This window comes from Sceloporus occidentalis, unplaced genomic scaffold, assembly GCF_023333645.1.
Source record: "Sceloporus occidentalis isolate IW3139 unplaced genomic scaffold, rSceOcc1.0.p SCAF_3, whole genome shotgun sequence".
Classification (NCBI taxonomy): Eukaryota; Metazoa; Chordata; class Lepidosauria; order Squamata; family Phrynosomatidae; genus Sceloporus; species Sceloporus occidentalis.
The window spans coordinates 31,752,167-31,769,378 of NW_028316983.1; the positions used below are offsets into that span (position 1 = coordinate 31,752,167).

General features: G+C 40.5%; 1 protein-coding gene across 5 annotated transcripts in view; it reads right to left on the reverse strand.

Annotated features, from left to right (window-relative positions):
• PLCG1 (phospholipase C gamma 1) overlaps nt 1-17,212 on the reverse strand; it is a 128,864-nt gene that overhangs the window by 42,879 nt on the left and 68,773 nt on the right. For all 5 annotated transcript variants that reach the window (XM_089513972.1, XM_089513975.1, XM_089513970.1 and 2 more), the window contains exons 5-13: nt 15,203-15,287; nt 14,553-14,636; nt 12,710-12,732; nt 8,654-8,726; nt 6,959-7,060; nt 5,343-5,461; nt 3,118-3,203; nt 1,739-1,859; nt 91-259 (exon numbers count right to left, since the gene is read on the reverse strand). In XM_089513972.1, coding sequence (XP_089370098.1) covers nt 91-259; nt 1,739-1,859; nt 3,118-3,203; nt 5,343-5,461; nt 6,959-7,060; nt 8,654-8,726; nt 12,710-12,732; nt 14,553-14,636; nt 15,203-15,287 — 862 coding nt within the window. The remainder of the gene's footprint in view (nt 1-90; nt 260-1,738; nt 1,860-3,117; nt 3,204-5,342; nt 5,462-6,958; nt 7,061-8,653; nt 8,727-12,709; nt 12,733-14,552; nt 14,637-15,202; nt 15,288-17,212) is intronic.

The following is a 17,212-nucleotide window of genomic DNA, read 5'->3' on the forward strand; positions in this document are numbered from 1 at the left end:
AAAATGAGAGAAGCCAGGAAATTCAGTGTCAAGAATGAGGGATGTGGGTCTCATAGACGTAGACAAGCAAAGGCCACAAAAGGGACTTGCCTTTATGAGAATCTTCCTCTTTAGCTGATTTGGAGATGGTAGTCCATCAGCAGATATATCCACTGGTTTGGTTAGTAGCATGTCTCCAAAGACCTTCTTAAAGTTTTGAGCCATATTCCTCTGCTGAGCAATGCTGCAGTGATCTTCAATGGACAGGATAACAGGATAGCTGAGAAGCAAATAAAATCAGCAAATGGCTGCTGTAAGGAGTACTGGACTTCTCTGTTTGTAAGAACTCCCTTGCTCCTCATAGTTCTCCAGTATTTCTTGTCCAGCTCTACTTTCAATTTACCCTACTAGAGAACATTTCCATATTCCTGCAAGTCCTATTCAGCTGCCATTCTGCTTCTGAAATTCCACCCGCCCTTTTAATCTCACATAGGCAACTGTAACAGTCAAATGCTTAGTTTTGAAATAAAAGATGGGATTCTTGGGGTAACAAGACTCAAATCTCATGTCAGTATAGTGGTTCAGCAGACACCCATCCCTAGGTATGGTTGCTGCAACTCCATGGAAGGACACAAAAATCATAGACTGCAATAATGAATGCAGAATCCAGGTTTCTGAATAATCTGAGGTGCCAATCTTAAAAGAACACAATAACTTCCTAGTCTTCATTGCTAGGAAATGCTCCAATGCTGCCTGCTGAAATTTCTGAAGCCACATTTCATGTCAAAGTTGTACTAGCTGGAGAGAAAGTGTCAGTGTACTGCATAGCTCTTACCTCTCTTCAATGAGAAAGGCATACATTATAGTAACAATGAAGCAGCAGTAGTAGTGATAGTAAGATGAACAATGCATTCTGCTAAATGTGTACAATTCATTCAAGTTAAATAATCCCTACTTGCTTGTTTTTAATCCATTTTTAGTACAAGGTACTGAGATCTAAATGTACACTGGAAAACAAATTATCTGTATTTTTTATTTATTAAAATATGTAGAGATTGAATCTTCCTTATCTGAAATACTTGGGACCAGAAGTGCTTTGGATTTTGGGTATGGAGTATTTACATATACATGCTGAGATATTTTAGAAATGAGACCCAGGTCTAAATAGGAAATTCATTTATATTTCGTATACACCTTATACACATAGACTGGAGGTAGTTTTATACATAATATTTTTTTAGTAATTTTGTGCATGAAACAAAGTTTGTATACACTAAATTACCAGAAAGCAAAGTTGTCACTATCTCAGATACCTATATGGACAATTGTGGATTTCAGAATATTTTGGATTATGGAATTCTGGATAAGGGAGACTCAACCTGTATATTCTGCAGATTTCAGTGTGGCTTACAGTAGCCTCAATGTGAAACAATAAATAATAACATTAATTCTAAAAGACTGGAAATATATTAAATAATTTATCAGTTAAAACCAGACAATTTAAAATGAGTTAAATAATTTAAAAAGTTGTTTTATTCTCAAAGTTTAAGACTTGTTAGGGCACTTACAAATATGCAATTACTATGCCATTGCAACATTACAGACAGATATATTCTGCTAGTGGTTGACATACATAAAATCCCCTTATGCAATCTAAACAAATTTATGACCAGGCACATGTAATAGGTCCTTAGAAGTCAAGCATCTAAGGAAGGGAAGATAAATTTCTGAAGAATGTTGCAGTACTTGTTTCACTTACTCAGAGGTTACAAAAGCATGCTCCTTGATGGTTGACAGGACATCAGAAAATTTAATTTTGGTTGTTAATGTGTGCCCATGATAGATGACTGGCATCCCGTCGGGTCCATCCCAGCAATCAACTAAAATAAAAAGTTAATTTAAAAAACCTCTAAATTGAAGTTCTCCAATACAAGTAAAGGGCATTAACATTAAGCAAGCAATGCATAAAAACTCAGGTCTGTAGTAAACAAGGAATCTAGAGGCAATCATAGGAAGCTGATTGAGCAGGAAAAATGTTTTCTGTTGTGGTGCCAACCCTATATAATTACCACATCGGGATTCCCATGTAGGATGTTCCTGCCACCTACTAAAGTTTTGCTTGTCCATATATGTCTCCTGATCATTAACCAAGTCAATTTACCCATTTTATTTCATTATATTATTTGACTGCACTGTTTTAAAAATATTTTATTGTTTTCTTTTACTTGAGATTTTATTGCATTTTTTGGGTTTTAACAACTGACTTCTGGATTTATGAAATAAAAAGACTTATGGATATGTCTTAATAAAAAAATAAAAACAAAATTCATTCTAAGGTACAAGATTGCTTCCTCAAATCCCTCTAAATGTACCTGGGATCCCACCCCAAAGGACATTTTAAAGCAATGTTCTAAAGATAAGTAGCACAGATTTCATTGAATGTTATTAGTACCAAGCCAATGAATAATTAGTTTTCAGTTCAGTTCACAAACCAGTGGCAATTAATGAAATCAAGAGTCATGGCTTCCTCAGAAAAGTTTCTAAACCAGAGACTTCTCAACTAAAACTACATAGTGGCATGTTATCCATCTAGCTGAGCACTGCCTACTCCAATCTTTCTCAAATTGGTGTCATACAAATATTTTTGAAATGCAGTTCCCATCAATCCTGGCTATTAACCATAAAGCCTAAGGGAGATGGCAGCTGTGGCCCAAAAGATCTGGTTGCTCCTTGATGTTGCTGTGTGCCTTTAAGTTATTTCTAAACTACAGCTACCCTAAGGCGAACCTATCACATGGTTTTTAATTTTGGCAAGGTTTGTTCAGAAGGGGGGTTTGCCTTCTCTGAGGCTGAGAGAGTGTGCCTTGCTCAAGGTCACCCAATGGGTTTGCATGGTGGAGCGAGGATTTGAACCCTGGTCTCCCAGAGTCCTAATCCAGCACTCAAACCACTGCACCACAATATTTTCACACTGAAATGAATCCTTCAGCCACTAAATCTGGAGCCTTCTGTATGTGAAACGTATGCTGTAAAACTAAGATGTGAGCCCCTTTCTTCCTAAAGTGAAAATTACTTTCAGATCCAAGATTGACAGACTCTCAGTTTGGGAGCAGGGAGAAGGAAAAAGCATGCACTCACGCTCAATACAGCGGCATCCCATGCGCAGGCAACGAGCATAAGCTTCCAATGAGGACTCACTTGAGAACTGATCTCCAGTCAGGTACCTATCATGAAGGGGAGGAAAAAAAATCGCACATACATACACCATACACGAACAGAAAGACTGCTATGAATGTGCTTATAATTGTGGTGATATGCAACTGAGCATTGCTAAGAATCTTTTATGTCCACTGCACAGCTCAGTGTATGTTGGAACAAAGTTAAGTTTCTACTATTACAGGGTGGGAGCCAGGAAGACTGATTTAGTGTGCATTACTGGAACAATGCACAGCCACCTAGGTTCCCATCTGGAACAAAGGTGGGGTAAAAATTCAGTAAGTAGTAATAGCAATAGCAATTGCCCATTGGCAAGGGGGTCAGGCAAGGCTGAAGCCCTATGTATTCAACCTGTATGGAGAAAATATCATATGAAGAGCAGGATTGGACTCAGAAGAAGGAAGAGTAAAAATAGGAGGAGCATCAGCAATCTAAGATATGTGGATACCACCATACTACTAGTGGAAAAATCATGGACTTGGAGTAGTTACTAAGAAAGTTCAAGAAAGAAATTGTCAAGGCAGACTTGTTGCTAAACATCTCTGGCTTTACTTCGCGAACGAAGATTCAGGAAGGACTCATCCCACACTTTCTAAGTTGGATGTATCCTTCGAGCCTGTGCAATCGATTTTTCTGGTGGAGAGCAGTGTGCACAGAACTGGCCTCACCCTTTAAACCAGAGATTCGTCTGCTGAGGCCTTGACAAGCATGGACGGTGGCAGCGAGGTCCTCGGGTCGTAGAGAAAACAAAAACAATGATCATGGGGGGTCTACATAAATGCAACATAGACAATGAGGAAATCAAAATAGTTAAAGTAGTTTAAAATAATTTATCACATACCTTGGATAAAACACTGATCAGAAAAGGGACTGCAGTCAAGAAATTAAAAAAAAAAAAAAAAAGAAAAGACTAGGAATGGAAAGGGCAGCTATGAAGGAACTAGACAAGATCCTAGAGAGTAAAGCTATGCAACAGCACTAAAGTTAGAATCACCCAGTCCACTGTATACTCCCTCACTATGTAAGAATGTGAAAGCTAGACAGTGAAGAAAGTGTATAAAAAGAAAATCAATTATTTTGAGTTGTGGTGCTGGAGAAGAGTGCTGAGAATACCATGGACACCCAAAAAGATAAACAAATGGGTTCTTGAACAGATCAAGCCTGAACTCTCCCTGTAAGCCAATATGATCAAATTGAGGCTGTCATATTTTGCTCACATCATGAGAAGGCATGATTCCTTAAAAAAAAAAGACAATTATGCTAGGAAAGGCAGTAGAAAAGAGGAAGACTGCTTGTCAGATTGCTAGACTCAATTAGGGAGGCCATGGATTTGAATCTACAAGACCTAAGCAGAGTAGTTGAGGATAGGAGGCTTGAAGATGTCTCATTGACAGGGTCACCATGAGTCATGGCTGACTCAAGGGCAGATAACAACAACAATAATGGTAATGATGATGATGGAAGGAGAAACAGAAAAACAGCAAAGAGTCCTCTTCAGAAAGTGTGCCAGTACACAGGGTCCATGCAAAGGCCTTTTAGAGGATATCAGAGGCAGCTTCCAAATGATCTATGTACTCCATCCTCTTTCAGGTCACATTTCTTAGACATGTGCTCTGGACACTCCAAAATCACAGGGTTTGGTGGGAATTAGGGAAAACCAGAATGTACTTCAATTGGAGTGGGAAGGAGAAGATCTAGTTAGTACCTGAAAGACACAGAAGCCTAACTTCTCCCTGCATTGTGGCTCTGATCCAGATCATCTCCCCAAAATCTGCTAAAAGATGTACCAGAATGTTTCATCCTAAGCAGCTATTGACATCCAGAGGTTTAGGACATAATCTCGACAGATTTGGTAGGAGGGTTAAATGCCTCCTCTCGCACCACCATAACCCCAGTTGAAACTTTTTCAGTTAGGACCATATAGTTAGGACAAAAGCTGTCACACTAAGATATTTTTTGTAACATGCATAGCTGTTTTAGTTCAGTCCTGACTTGCCAGTTCATGTGTTGACCTGTCTGTACCAATGGACAACAGCTGTGAATTAGAAAAGGAGCCCCAACTCAGCAGTCAAACTATGCTGTCAGAAAAAGAATATAAATGGGAGTGAAGTGTTAGCAAACAGGCCCTCCTTTTCATTTCCACTTACGTATTGTGTGAAGAGGAGATCCAGTAATGGGAGAGGGGATTGTTCATGTCTTCTGGACGTACAATGTCAAGCTCTGAGTTCCAGATACTGTTCTCTTTAGAAAACAGGAAGGTGAGAAACTGTCCAAGGAGAAGAAAAAAAGGAAGAGAACCACTCAAAGTATTAACATAAAGAAGGTTCAAATATTTAAGGCTATTTGTTTTTATTTATTGAAAATATTTGCATACCACCCCAGAGTGTGTAGCTGGACTACAACTTCCTGAATCCCCCAGGATCTAAGGGATTATGGAACCTGTGATCCAAAAACGTAACATTCTCTAACTCTCACTCATTCATTCTACAGGGATCTCCAAGGCAAAAGCATGAAGTAAAACTGAAAACATGGAATGAAACAACAGTAAAACAAATATGTAGATATAGAAGGCTGTCTCTACAACTCCCAGATGTGTGCACCCACACCATGGTCACTGACTTTCATGGTTGGAAGACACTAAGAATTTAGTCCAAAAAAATCAATCATTTTCCCAAATTCTTGTATCTGCTGAACATCTGAGCAGGTCCTTTAAGCATCCTGGCCACAGAACATTTAGGTCTTTTGAACACCAGCATTAGAACTTTGAACTGAGCCATGAAACCAGCTGTCAGCCAACAAAGCTGATGAAAAGTTATATTTTCAACATATATTCCAAAAATAGAGATAGAGAACTATGTACAGTGGACCCTTGCCTTACGCAGGGGATCTGTTCCAGAGCCCACCGGCATAAGGTGAATAATGCGTATGCATGAGCCCCACTGAATATATGGGGCTCGTATTCATGGCACGTGTGTGCCACAGATTCCCCCCCCCCCCCCATTTACTGTATTGCAGTGAGGCTTCAGCGTAAACTGAAAGCACACTGTATATGCTCCACCTTGGAAAATCCTAATTATCATTAATCACATGTTCATGATATAAGCAATTGCTCACAAAAAAACATTAATTAGATTTATTTACAGAAAAATGAAACGATAACAAGCCTCGGCTATCTTGTACCTGATGAAATTCCCTCTTCTACATAACCATTCTTCTCCACTTTTCACGTTGGCAACCCAACTCACTACGAAGACACCAGCAATCTCCCAGCAGAGGTATGGCAGAAAGGGGAGTGTTTAGTGGTCTCACATGGCCTGCCGTCAATCTATCAGAGGTCAGGAAATTCTAAAACACCCCAAGCCGCTGTCTCCAAAACATACCTATACACTTTCACCTCTGTTCAGTACACTTTAGGGCAGTAATGGCAAACCTTTTAGGGACCGAGTGCCCAAACTAAAAGGCCTTCTGGCACCGGGTGTTACCTGGTGCTTGGGTCAGAATTTCCGGGGGGAAGGGACCATCGATAGGACTTCCATCCTCTGAGGACAGGACTTTCTCCCCCCATTCTTCCCAGGCCTTCAGCTGCCTGTCCGGAGACTGTTCTTCCTCCTCCCCCCTACACCCTCCAGAGGCAGCTGAAGGCCCGAGATGGCTGGAAAGAGGAGGAACAGGTACATGCCTGTTTCTCCTCTTCCCTGCCCTTCATGTGCCATCTCCAATATGCATGCCGTAGGTCCGCCACCATAGCTCTAGGGAGTCTTACCTCATCCAGAGAAAAATAAGGCTCTTCAATTTCCCTCAGTGGGTCCTTCAGGAAGTTGAACATAAAATCCTGAACCAAGGAGAGATTAGTAGCCCAAAGTTCCTGCAAAACAGAAGGCAGCAGAAAGTTAGCTGGACATTTAGAAGCTAGATCCATCCAGGCATTCTAAGGATTAAGTTAATTAAACTTTTTTACAATCACGACTTCCAAGCCTTAGAACATTCCTGCAAGACAGTGCAGCATTTTTCAAAGAGATAATGAAGAATGGAAACATGGCATTGCACTTGGATTGAAATGACATTATTTAAATCCCTACTTAGGCATAAAGCCTAGCCATCAAGACCCTGATGAAGACAAAGTTGAGGGGAGGATTGTAAAAATTCTAATGGAAATTACAACCAATTATCACAAAACAAAGGTTCTCTTTAGAGAATAGTGCCACAGTCCTAGAACAGAGAAGAGTTACTTTTTATATACATTGTAAAAATAAACAAACAAACAAAATCCCACATCAATAATTAAAAACTTCCCATCCAGATAAAAATCAATAATAACAAAACAGGTGCACAAATAAAACAGCATTCTTCCTCTATCCTTCACCCATATCGCCACTTTTCCCAGTTAACATGAGAGATGTACCAGCCTCTGAAGGCTGCTAAAAAAACAACCATCTTGGTTTCCTGGGGAAGATGGCAATGTGTTGTATCCCTACACATTAACCTGCCTTCTTTTGCCCACCAAGCAGTGAATCATGGTTCTGCACCAACTGCATTTCCAAAACTGTATTAAAGGACATCAAACTGCAGTAGTCAATCCTAGAATTGACCAACACATGCATGATTTTGACTCTACAAGAGCCGCCCAGTTTACCAGATGTAGCCAATAAAATACACCCTTTGCCACCAATGCTACATGCTTATCAATAGCAATGTTGGTTCTCGAAGAACCTCTACATTTCTCACTTGTTTAAACAAAGCTGACTCACCAACAACATCCTATGTTACTGTATGGACTAAAAGTAGAATAAATTACTGTAATGAAATTCAGCAATAGAGTAAATACGCAAGGCCAATGACATGAGTAGAATCATAAAATCATAGAGCTGGAAAAGACCTCAAGGGCCATCAAGTCTAACTTGTTATGCAGAAATACACAATCAAAGCACTCCTGACAGATGGCCATCCAGCCTCTGTTTAAAAATCTCCAAAGGAGACTCCACCATACTCTGAGGGAGTATTTTCCACTGTCAAACAGTTCTTACTGTCAGGAAGTTCCTCCTAATGTTTATGTGGAATGTCTTTTACTGTAGTTTGCATCCATTGCCCTCTGTTCTAATTTCTGGAGAAGCAGAAAACAGGCTTGCACCATCCTCAATATGGCATCCTTTTCAAATATTTAAACAGGGCTATCATATCACCTCTTAACCTTCTGTTCTTCATTTTTTATTTTTATCTGTACACTGTTCCAAAGAAGGGCAGTTGAAACACCTATTAATACAACATTATTACCATCAGATGGCAATTAAAAAGAACTTGTCATTGTTTTCCTGACTGTCAGACCTATAAAGTCACTGTTATTTCTGGTTGAAAGATCCCTATCATTTTATGCATTAATGCAATAAAAACCTCGACATTTGAGTGTTATCTAAATAATGGACTCATCATCAAACTGTTCCTCTTTTCTATATTAACTCACCATCTGATATTCTAGCAAAAATGTCCGGAATTCTGTTAGAGATACTCTGCCATGTTCACATCTCTCTCCGCTGCTGCAGGAGAAAGCACAAATGCATGTTGGTCAGAAGGACACCAGACTGCAAGATCACCAAATCACTGAAGATGGGGCAAAATTCAGATGTCCTGTTGTAGTTAAGGCATTCTTCTTCTGAATCTAAAGCCATTCTGACTAGGCATGATGAGAGATGTAGTCTAGTACAACTTAAGAGAGGGGAAGACTGAAAGTGAGATCCAGCCATCCACTTGACAGTCTTATTACTTCTGACTACTACTGTCTTCCCACAGGGAAATTCTTTTTTTTAAAGTATTTTTATTAAATTTAAAAAATTAAAAACACACAGCAACAATATCAAACATTCATCGCAACACAGACTCACCCACCCCCATATCGAATTTTACATACGAAAAGTTAAACAAAACGAGGGCACAAAGACAAAACCAGAAAAAAAAATCGCGTAGCCTGGTAGAATACATGTTCCATAAATACATAAATGTTGTATCTCATCTTTTTTCTTTAATACTATTTATTCCCTTTATCTTTCCCTTCTCTTTCCTTTTATCTTTATATCCACCTTCGTTGTTCTGTCTTTAATTTAAACTCGATTCTACAATTACCTTCTACTTCTTGTATATTCTTTCTCTTAATTCCTTCTTCACTTCCCTCTCTTCAACTTACCTGCTCCACATCTCACTTCTCCTGACTTTACTACTTTCTCTCACCTTCTCACACCTACTTTACCCTCATTCAATCCTTCTTCTTTCCTCTTCCACAATCTTTCACCTCATTCTTACCAGACTTCTCTCTCTAATCCTGTTGGGTATAACTGTTCTAAATTCTTACCCTTTTAAATTTACTTCAAATTTAGTTGTTATTCTTTCCCAAAAGTCCAATCACAGTGGTAGTATGAATATCTATTCTTTAATTTTCCAACTACTCTAGAACTTGCTGCTTTCTGTTTATTGATCCTAAACGTATTACCTTTTTTACCCTTTTATTTTCCTTAGTTGTTTTAAATTCCCAAAATTCTCATATCTCATTTACTCTCCAAATCCTGTATTCTACTTTAAATACAGTATATATATTCTATTAATTTGTTTGTTACTATTATTTACAGAATCCAATTGTTGCTATTTTTCCCTATTCGTTATCCAAACATTCTAAAACTTTAGCCCATTCTTCATCTACTTCATCTAAAGCTTGATCTCTTAGGTGGGTTACAGACCGCTGCTTTGCGGCGGTCTGCCGCTGCCGCCGCTTGCTCCATGAGGGAGCCGTAGCAGCCACACCGCGCGACTCCCGTGCGGAGCAAAAATGGAGCTCCTTCTTGCGGCGCCTCTGTGATGTCGCGAGGCGCCGCTGGCACATTCGCGACATCATAGGCGCCGCGACACGTCTGGACGCTATGCGTCCGATACGTAAACATGGCGGCCCCCATGTGGAAGGGGCGCCGCCATGTTGTACGTATGGAATACGTACTAGGGTTAGGGGGGTGCGGAAGCACCGCCCCTTCCTAACCCTAATACGTATTCCATACATATTTTTTGGCAGTCTGTAACCCGCCTAAGTAACTGTGTCATTTTATCCATTTCTATTGCATCATATACTTTAATCAGCCAGTCTTTTTTACTTGGAATCTTTTTCCCTTTCCATTTTTGCGTTAAAGCCAGTCTCGCCATTGAAATTAAATAGTACAAAAATTTTCCATATCTTCTGCCTGCTTCCTCCTCCCACATGTTCAATAAAAAGGTTTCAGGAAGAAATTTGATTTTAACTGGTAAAATCAAATTTATCGTCTCGTATACTTTTTTCCAGTAGTTTTTAACTAATTTGCGTGTCCAGAGGCAATGATATAAGGTTCCAGGCTCTTTTTGGCATTTCCAACATAAATTGTTTGTTGATTTATAAATTTTGGATATCTTTTCTGGAGTCAGATACCAACGAAAAAAAGTTTTATAATAGTTTTGTGAAGCTGAATATTTTAATCTTTTTTTCCAAACCACTCCCCATCTATCCAAATTTAAAGGGTAACCAATATTTTTTGCCCATTGTATCATGTTTTCTTTTATTATTTCATCTTCTTGTTGCCAACTTAACAATAGTTTATAAAATTCTTTTATCCATTTAGGATTTTCTTTTTCTAGTATTTTCCCAAATTCACTTTGTTTAATCTCAAATCCTGCTATTTTAGAATCCAATTTAAATCTTTCTCTTATCTGCCAATATCTAAACCAATCTAATTCTATCTCCTCCTCAGAGTGTTCCTTTTGTGTTTTAAGTTCCAAATTCTCCTTTTTGTCTTTCTTTAATAACTTTGCATAGGTTAACCAATCTGTTTTTTGTCTGGTTTCTGGTCTTTGAATAGCTTCTTGTGGGGAAAACCAATAAGAAAATTTTGCCATGATTCTAAGTTTGTACTTATTCCATACTTTATATAGTGACCTTCTGATATGGTGTAAATTAAAATCTTTATTTGCTCTTACCTTATCATATCCCAGATATGCATGCCATCTAAATGATAGATTGTCTCCCTCTATCTCTAATAAATTTTCATCTTTTAGCAATATCCATTCTTTAATCCACATTAAACAACATGACTCAAAATATAGTTTTAAATTTGGTAAGCCTAGTCCACCTCTCTCTATCGAATCTTGTATTATTTTTAATCTAATTCTCGGTCTCTTTTTTTGCCAAATGAAGTTACTTAAATCTCTTTGCCAAATTTTAAAAAAATTGTCTTTAATTACATTTGGAAGTGTTTGGAATAAATATAAAATTTTTGGAAGGACCACAGGGAAATTCTGAGACAAACAACTTATCTACATCAGCTCTATACTTCCAACAGGTTGGCTGCATGATGTTTACAAAATGTAACCAAAACCCCTGAACAGAGTCCCGTCTTTTTACACAACACCCAAACCCAATTCAAGGTTTCTATCCCCTGACCCACATTTAAAGACTTATCCAGAATACCCAGAACAAAACGTAGCTACGACACACAGTGAGAGTGGGTGCCAGTCCCTCAATGTCTTTGCTAAGTTGCTCTATGACCTTGAATTGCTCTGTGGTCAGAAGGAGGCTGGGTGCCTTGTTCCAACCTCAGATCAACTTGTGTCCACAGTGGCAGCACTGGCCAGCTTGGAGGGAGACAATAGCTGTCTGTTGTCTGCAACAGGTAAAGAGGGGAGGTGAATTCAGGGGGAATGAGGAGATCAAAATACACTGGGGGCAGCCTGGAGTATTCTGGCAAGTGTAGACAAGTCCAAAGACTCAGATAAAGGTGTTACAGGATCTCTAGCAATGACAGAGAGACCACCCTTCCACTGGGCATGCCATTACCAGATATATTCCTACATAGCAAAAGGTAGTAACAGACAGCAAATAGAAATTTCACTGAGATTGCACCAGCTGATTTTGGGGCTCGGGATTGCAGAGCAACCACATGCTCCCGAGCCCTACTGTGCAGCGGTGACACCATCATGGCGCAGCCCCATCCACATAGGGACCGCCATGACAATGCAAGCGCAGTGCAGCGTCTAAATGTCACGATGCCATGTGTGTGTCATCGCTGCGTGCAAGTGTGCCATTGGTGCATTCATGGTGTCCGCCGCGGTGTTTGGTTGGTGCAGCCTCCGTCAGGAGTACAAACAGACACCTCCAGCCCACACTTTTGGGGAGGTCTGTCGAGTCCCTATGTTGAGCACCCATGGTTTTTAAATTCTACCACCAGGCATCTCTATTCAACACTTTAATAATGTTACTATTAAAGAAATGTTGAAGCCTATCTAATAGGATTCTCTTGCAGGAACTAGTTTATGCCCTTAGTCATAGGCAATGCCAATAGAGGTACACCTCTGAGAAAGAAGCTTTTTTCATGCCTGCCCAGCCCTCTTCATTTTTGTCCTCTGTGTAGCTGGAAGTATGGAAGCTGGAAAGGTATATTTATATATTGTTGAACAATTTTAATTCTCAACACTCTCAGCTCTTCCTACCAAGACACAAAAGGCAGCAATTTACCTTTCTAAAAATGGAACAGCCATCTGCATAAGAAGAAAGAAACATATAAATTAATTATCTTGCTTGCTATCCTCAGAGTGACATTTTTCACATCAATTAAGACATACATGGTTCAGCAATAGTCCCATATCCTCCAGTCCCTTATACTGTGTCTGCAGTTTGCTTTAATTGGAAGGAATAAAAGATGTAGACTAGAGAGTTTGAGGCACAGACACTCATACCAAGAAGAACTGACACTCCTCATTGTTACGTTGTAGTTACGTGTCTTCAAGTCAACTCTGATGTATGGAGACCAAATCCTAGGGTTTTCTTGGTACAATTTATTCAGAGAATGCTTGCTATTGCCTTTCTCTAAGATACAGTGTGAGTTGCCCAAGGTCACCTGGTGTGTTTCCACAGCTGGGATGGGATGCAAACCCTAGTTTCCTACAGTTGTAGTACAGCACTCAAAAGACTACACCATGCTGCTCACATATTACTATGGCCTAAGTCTAACTGTAGCTCAACTATAGTACATCCAAGAATCAATTGATGAATAGTATGTCAACACTTATGCAAATCCCATTGATTCATTGGGTCTAATTCAGTTGGAACAAACAAGCATTTGGATTTAGGCCTACAGCTTTGATTGTTAAATTGGCCTAAAACATTTCTGTATTAAAAACGGTAATATACATTCATAAATAAAGTGACAAATCAAGGTAAGGGATAGGGAAAATGCTTGCATGCTTTTTTAATATACTTAACAGCAGTCCCTAATAGAAAGGTGTGATGAGTCTGCCACTCACAGAATCTCTAAAATTCATTTTCATGTTACCATTCAAAGAACCTATGTTAGTTCTCACCAGGATGGATAACAATTCTTTCTGAGCATAGGCAATAGAAGCTGGACTATAGGTGAATCGGAAGCTGAGGGATCATTTTGACTGGCAGCTTGGTGCGGACTCTGGCAGTTCCAGCACCACTTGATTCCCGAATGGCACGAGATAGTAGCAATGGGCTCTGGCCTGATCCAGGCCGATGCTGTGTTCTCCAGCCTGGCCACTGTCAAGAGTGACCTTTTTTTAGCTGCTTTTTGTGCTGGCTCTACTGTGGTTTAGTGCTTTTGAAGCACTCCCTGTGCAGCTTCCAGTCACTTTTGGGGCATGCATCATGTGCACACCCCACTCCCGAAGCACCCGAAAGCCACTTTTTCCTGTCTGTCTGTCTGTTTCAGGCCTGAGTCACACATGTAGAAACCATTTTTGAGAAGTTTGTGAGATAGGAATTCAAGCGCATTATGAATACACAACTGCCTCCTGACTTGATCAAGGAAAAAGTGTACAATTTAGATTTTATTGAGTTCATATACCAGAAACAGCACATATAGATAAAGCATAAACAAAGGCAAGGATAAAGCATTTGGAAAGGCAGCAATAGAAAATAATGTTGCCTAAATTACTGTATTTATTCATGTACAAGTCTAGAAATTTTAGTAAAAAAATTAACCCAAAACCTCAAACTCGACCTATCCATGGGTCAATGTAAGTAAGGTAGTTTAACGCCTATAAAAAAATGAACCCTCCACTGATGAAAGGCAAGAGCATAATCCATCCAACGTTTAGTATGAGCACAAACATTTATGCCTGCTGGAATTTTGTAAGTTCTTTGGCATTATTTTCCTTTGCTTCGTTTAGATCCTTTGTTTCATGCTCCTAAGTTTTACCCTCGAGTTATCCACAGGTCATATCAAAATCTGTAATTTTGGCCCCAAAACCTGCCCTTTACTTATACACAAAGTCGACTTATAATCAAATATATATGGTATACATATTGTCAAGTACAAAAATAAAATGTTGCTCACTCCTTTCTGCGCATTGTACATGAGGCTCTGGTACAACTGGGCAAACTGTCCATATGTGATATCCCCATTCCTCTGTTCCACATCCTGAAAGTAGGCATTAGGGAGAAAATGTTATTAATAAATAATGCTTGCCCCCATTCATGTATGAAGGATATATAAAAGATTAATTATTCCATTTGTGGACAACACAGCATGTTTAAGAAGACTGGGCTGACTTTAGTATCATACAGTCTCCTCTTTTTGTTTAATACTGCAGCCTTTGTGATTCAGTCATGTTTGAACCATGTGTCTTAAATTTAAAAAGCAAGTGGATGCAGTCAGAATCTATCTACTCTTAACTCAATGGCAGGGCACACATTTCACATGCTGATGGGCCCAAGCCCATTGGGGCAGTTAAAATGATCCATTGATGGAAAATATATCTTCTTGGGTGGACAATATTCGTCTAAATGAACAAATAATTTGACCAGATAACAGACAGCATCATATTTCTAGATCAAACCTTTCTGGATCAAAACATACCTAGCCTGAATGAAATGATCCTGAGTGAACATTCTTGCTTACCCATGTAAGAAATGTTTTCTTAGTGCAGTTCATGACAATGATTGCCAAGTGGCTGCATGCATGTTTACAGGAGAGAAAAGACTTACTGTTAGCCTTTCACGTAAAAATCTCATGTTGGGAACACGGTAGTTGACTTGTGAGAGCATGTTTTTCAGATCCTTTGCAGAAATCCTAGATTATCAAGAGTAGAATAAAAAAGATAATAAACTTGGGGGATATTTATTTATGCAGAGTATTTATGAACTGCCTACTAACCAAAGTTGCCGAGGCTGCATATAGTATCCTTAAAATACACTAAATTAAACTGAGAGTTATAAAGAGAAGCAAAAATATATACTGGCCCAGTACTCAAATGTTTCAAGTGCTGTTCTACTGCTGACTTTCAAAGCCACAGCTGGCCTCACAGAAATCACAGCCATGTGTAAAGTTTTTCGCTGCTGCTGACTCCTGTAATTTCTGGCTCTAGAGCAGGGCTGGTTCAAGACTTTTTGTTACCTGGGGCAGAACAGGGCTGAAGAACACACAGCTTTCAGTGCTGTGTTGCAGCAGTGTGGCTGCAGTAAATGATGCAATAGTATGTAAACTGGGAAAGTGCAGGATTCTGCTCTAGCTCATCCTAGTGCAGCTATGTCTGCCTGCCTACAACAGGCAAGATAAACAACAACTGCCTCTAGTTGTGTGAACAGCAAAACAGAAAAGGGAGTAAAGCAGAAAAGCCTTCCTCACCAGTTTACCACAAGTTAACAGGCAAAGATCTATAAGACTGGACACCAGTACAGAAATCATAAGGAAAGTGGAGGATACTGAAAGACAATGTTATCCCTGGATGCATTTTGGAAAAATCCACCATGTGGTCTCTAAAAGGCTCAAAATGTTTTTTTGCTTACTTACACAAGGCTTAACTGAGCTGGCTGTTTCATTTCATATGTGCATATGGTTCACTTTGAATAAAAAGTCTACTGAGATATGTAGAACTGTTCTTCGTTTTGGAGGTTTAGGAACCTATCCCTTTTCTTTCTACTTTACTTCTGTCTCTGGTATTAAATTTTCCATTAGAGCAGTAAAGAACAGGAACATATATACTATATAGTAAGAAAGCAAAAAAGCAAACATTTACTATCGCTTTGTGACATCTAAAATACACTGATTAGGATGGCTGCCTCATCCTACCTAGATGATAGGGCGGATCCTGCTCTACTGGCAGGAACAAGAGACACCAGAGAGGAGAGGGGAGAGGAGAAAACTCATTTACAAGTCTTATTTTCAGTCTTCAGATGTTGCAGCTGCGTGATATACCTTGGTTACAACTGAGTTGGATTTCTTAAAACAGCATAAGCTTTCCCTTTGAAGTATATGTTCTTTCTAGGGCAGAGACATATAGAAAATCCACTAGAAGCCTATTCAGATTGCAAAAATATAGGCCAAAACACACCAAAAGCAGAAAATGTAGTTACTGTGAAGTAAAATTACAAAGCCTATAGACTAGAGCAGGGGTAGGCAACCTTTTTGAGCCGGGGGATGGACTGCAGTCCCTCAGACAACTGGGGGGCCGAAGCGGGGGGTGGAGCTTCCACCCTCCAGGGGCGAGGCCGCGTGCCGGGGGTGGAGCTTCCACCCTCCGGGGACGGAGCCGCATGCCGGGGGCAGAGCTTCCACCCTCCGGGGCGGAGCTGCATGCCGGGGGTGGAGCCACATGCCAGGGCGGAGCTTCCACCCTCCAGGGGCGGGGCCAGCGCTGGAGGCCTCCCCCTCTTTGCCAGCCCCTGATGGGGCCCCAGGCCCCGTCAGAGGCCGGCAAAAGAGCTGGCGGGGGCCGCCAGCGCTGTAGGCCTCCCCCTCTTTGCCGGCCCGAGGGGGCCCCAGGCCCCAACAGAGGCTGGCAAAAGAGCCGGCTGGGGGCGCTGGAGGCCTCCCCCTCTCTGCCGGCCCCTGAGGGGGCCCCAGGCCCCATCAGAGGCCGGCAAAAGAGCCGGCTGGGGGTGCCAGCGCTGGAGGCCTCCCCCTCAGGAGCCCTTCCTCCGCCAAACCTCCCTCCGGAGAGAGAGGTTTGGCGGAGGAAAGACCCCCAGGGAGCCCAGGAGGGAGCAGGAGGACCC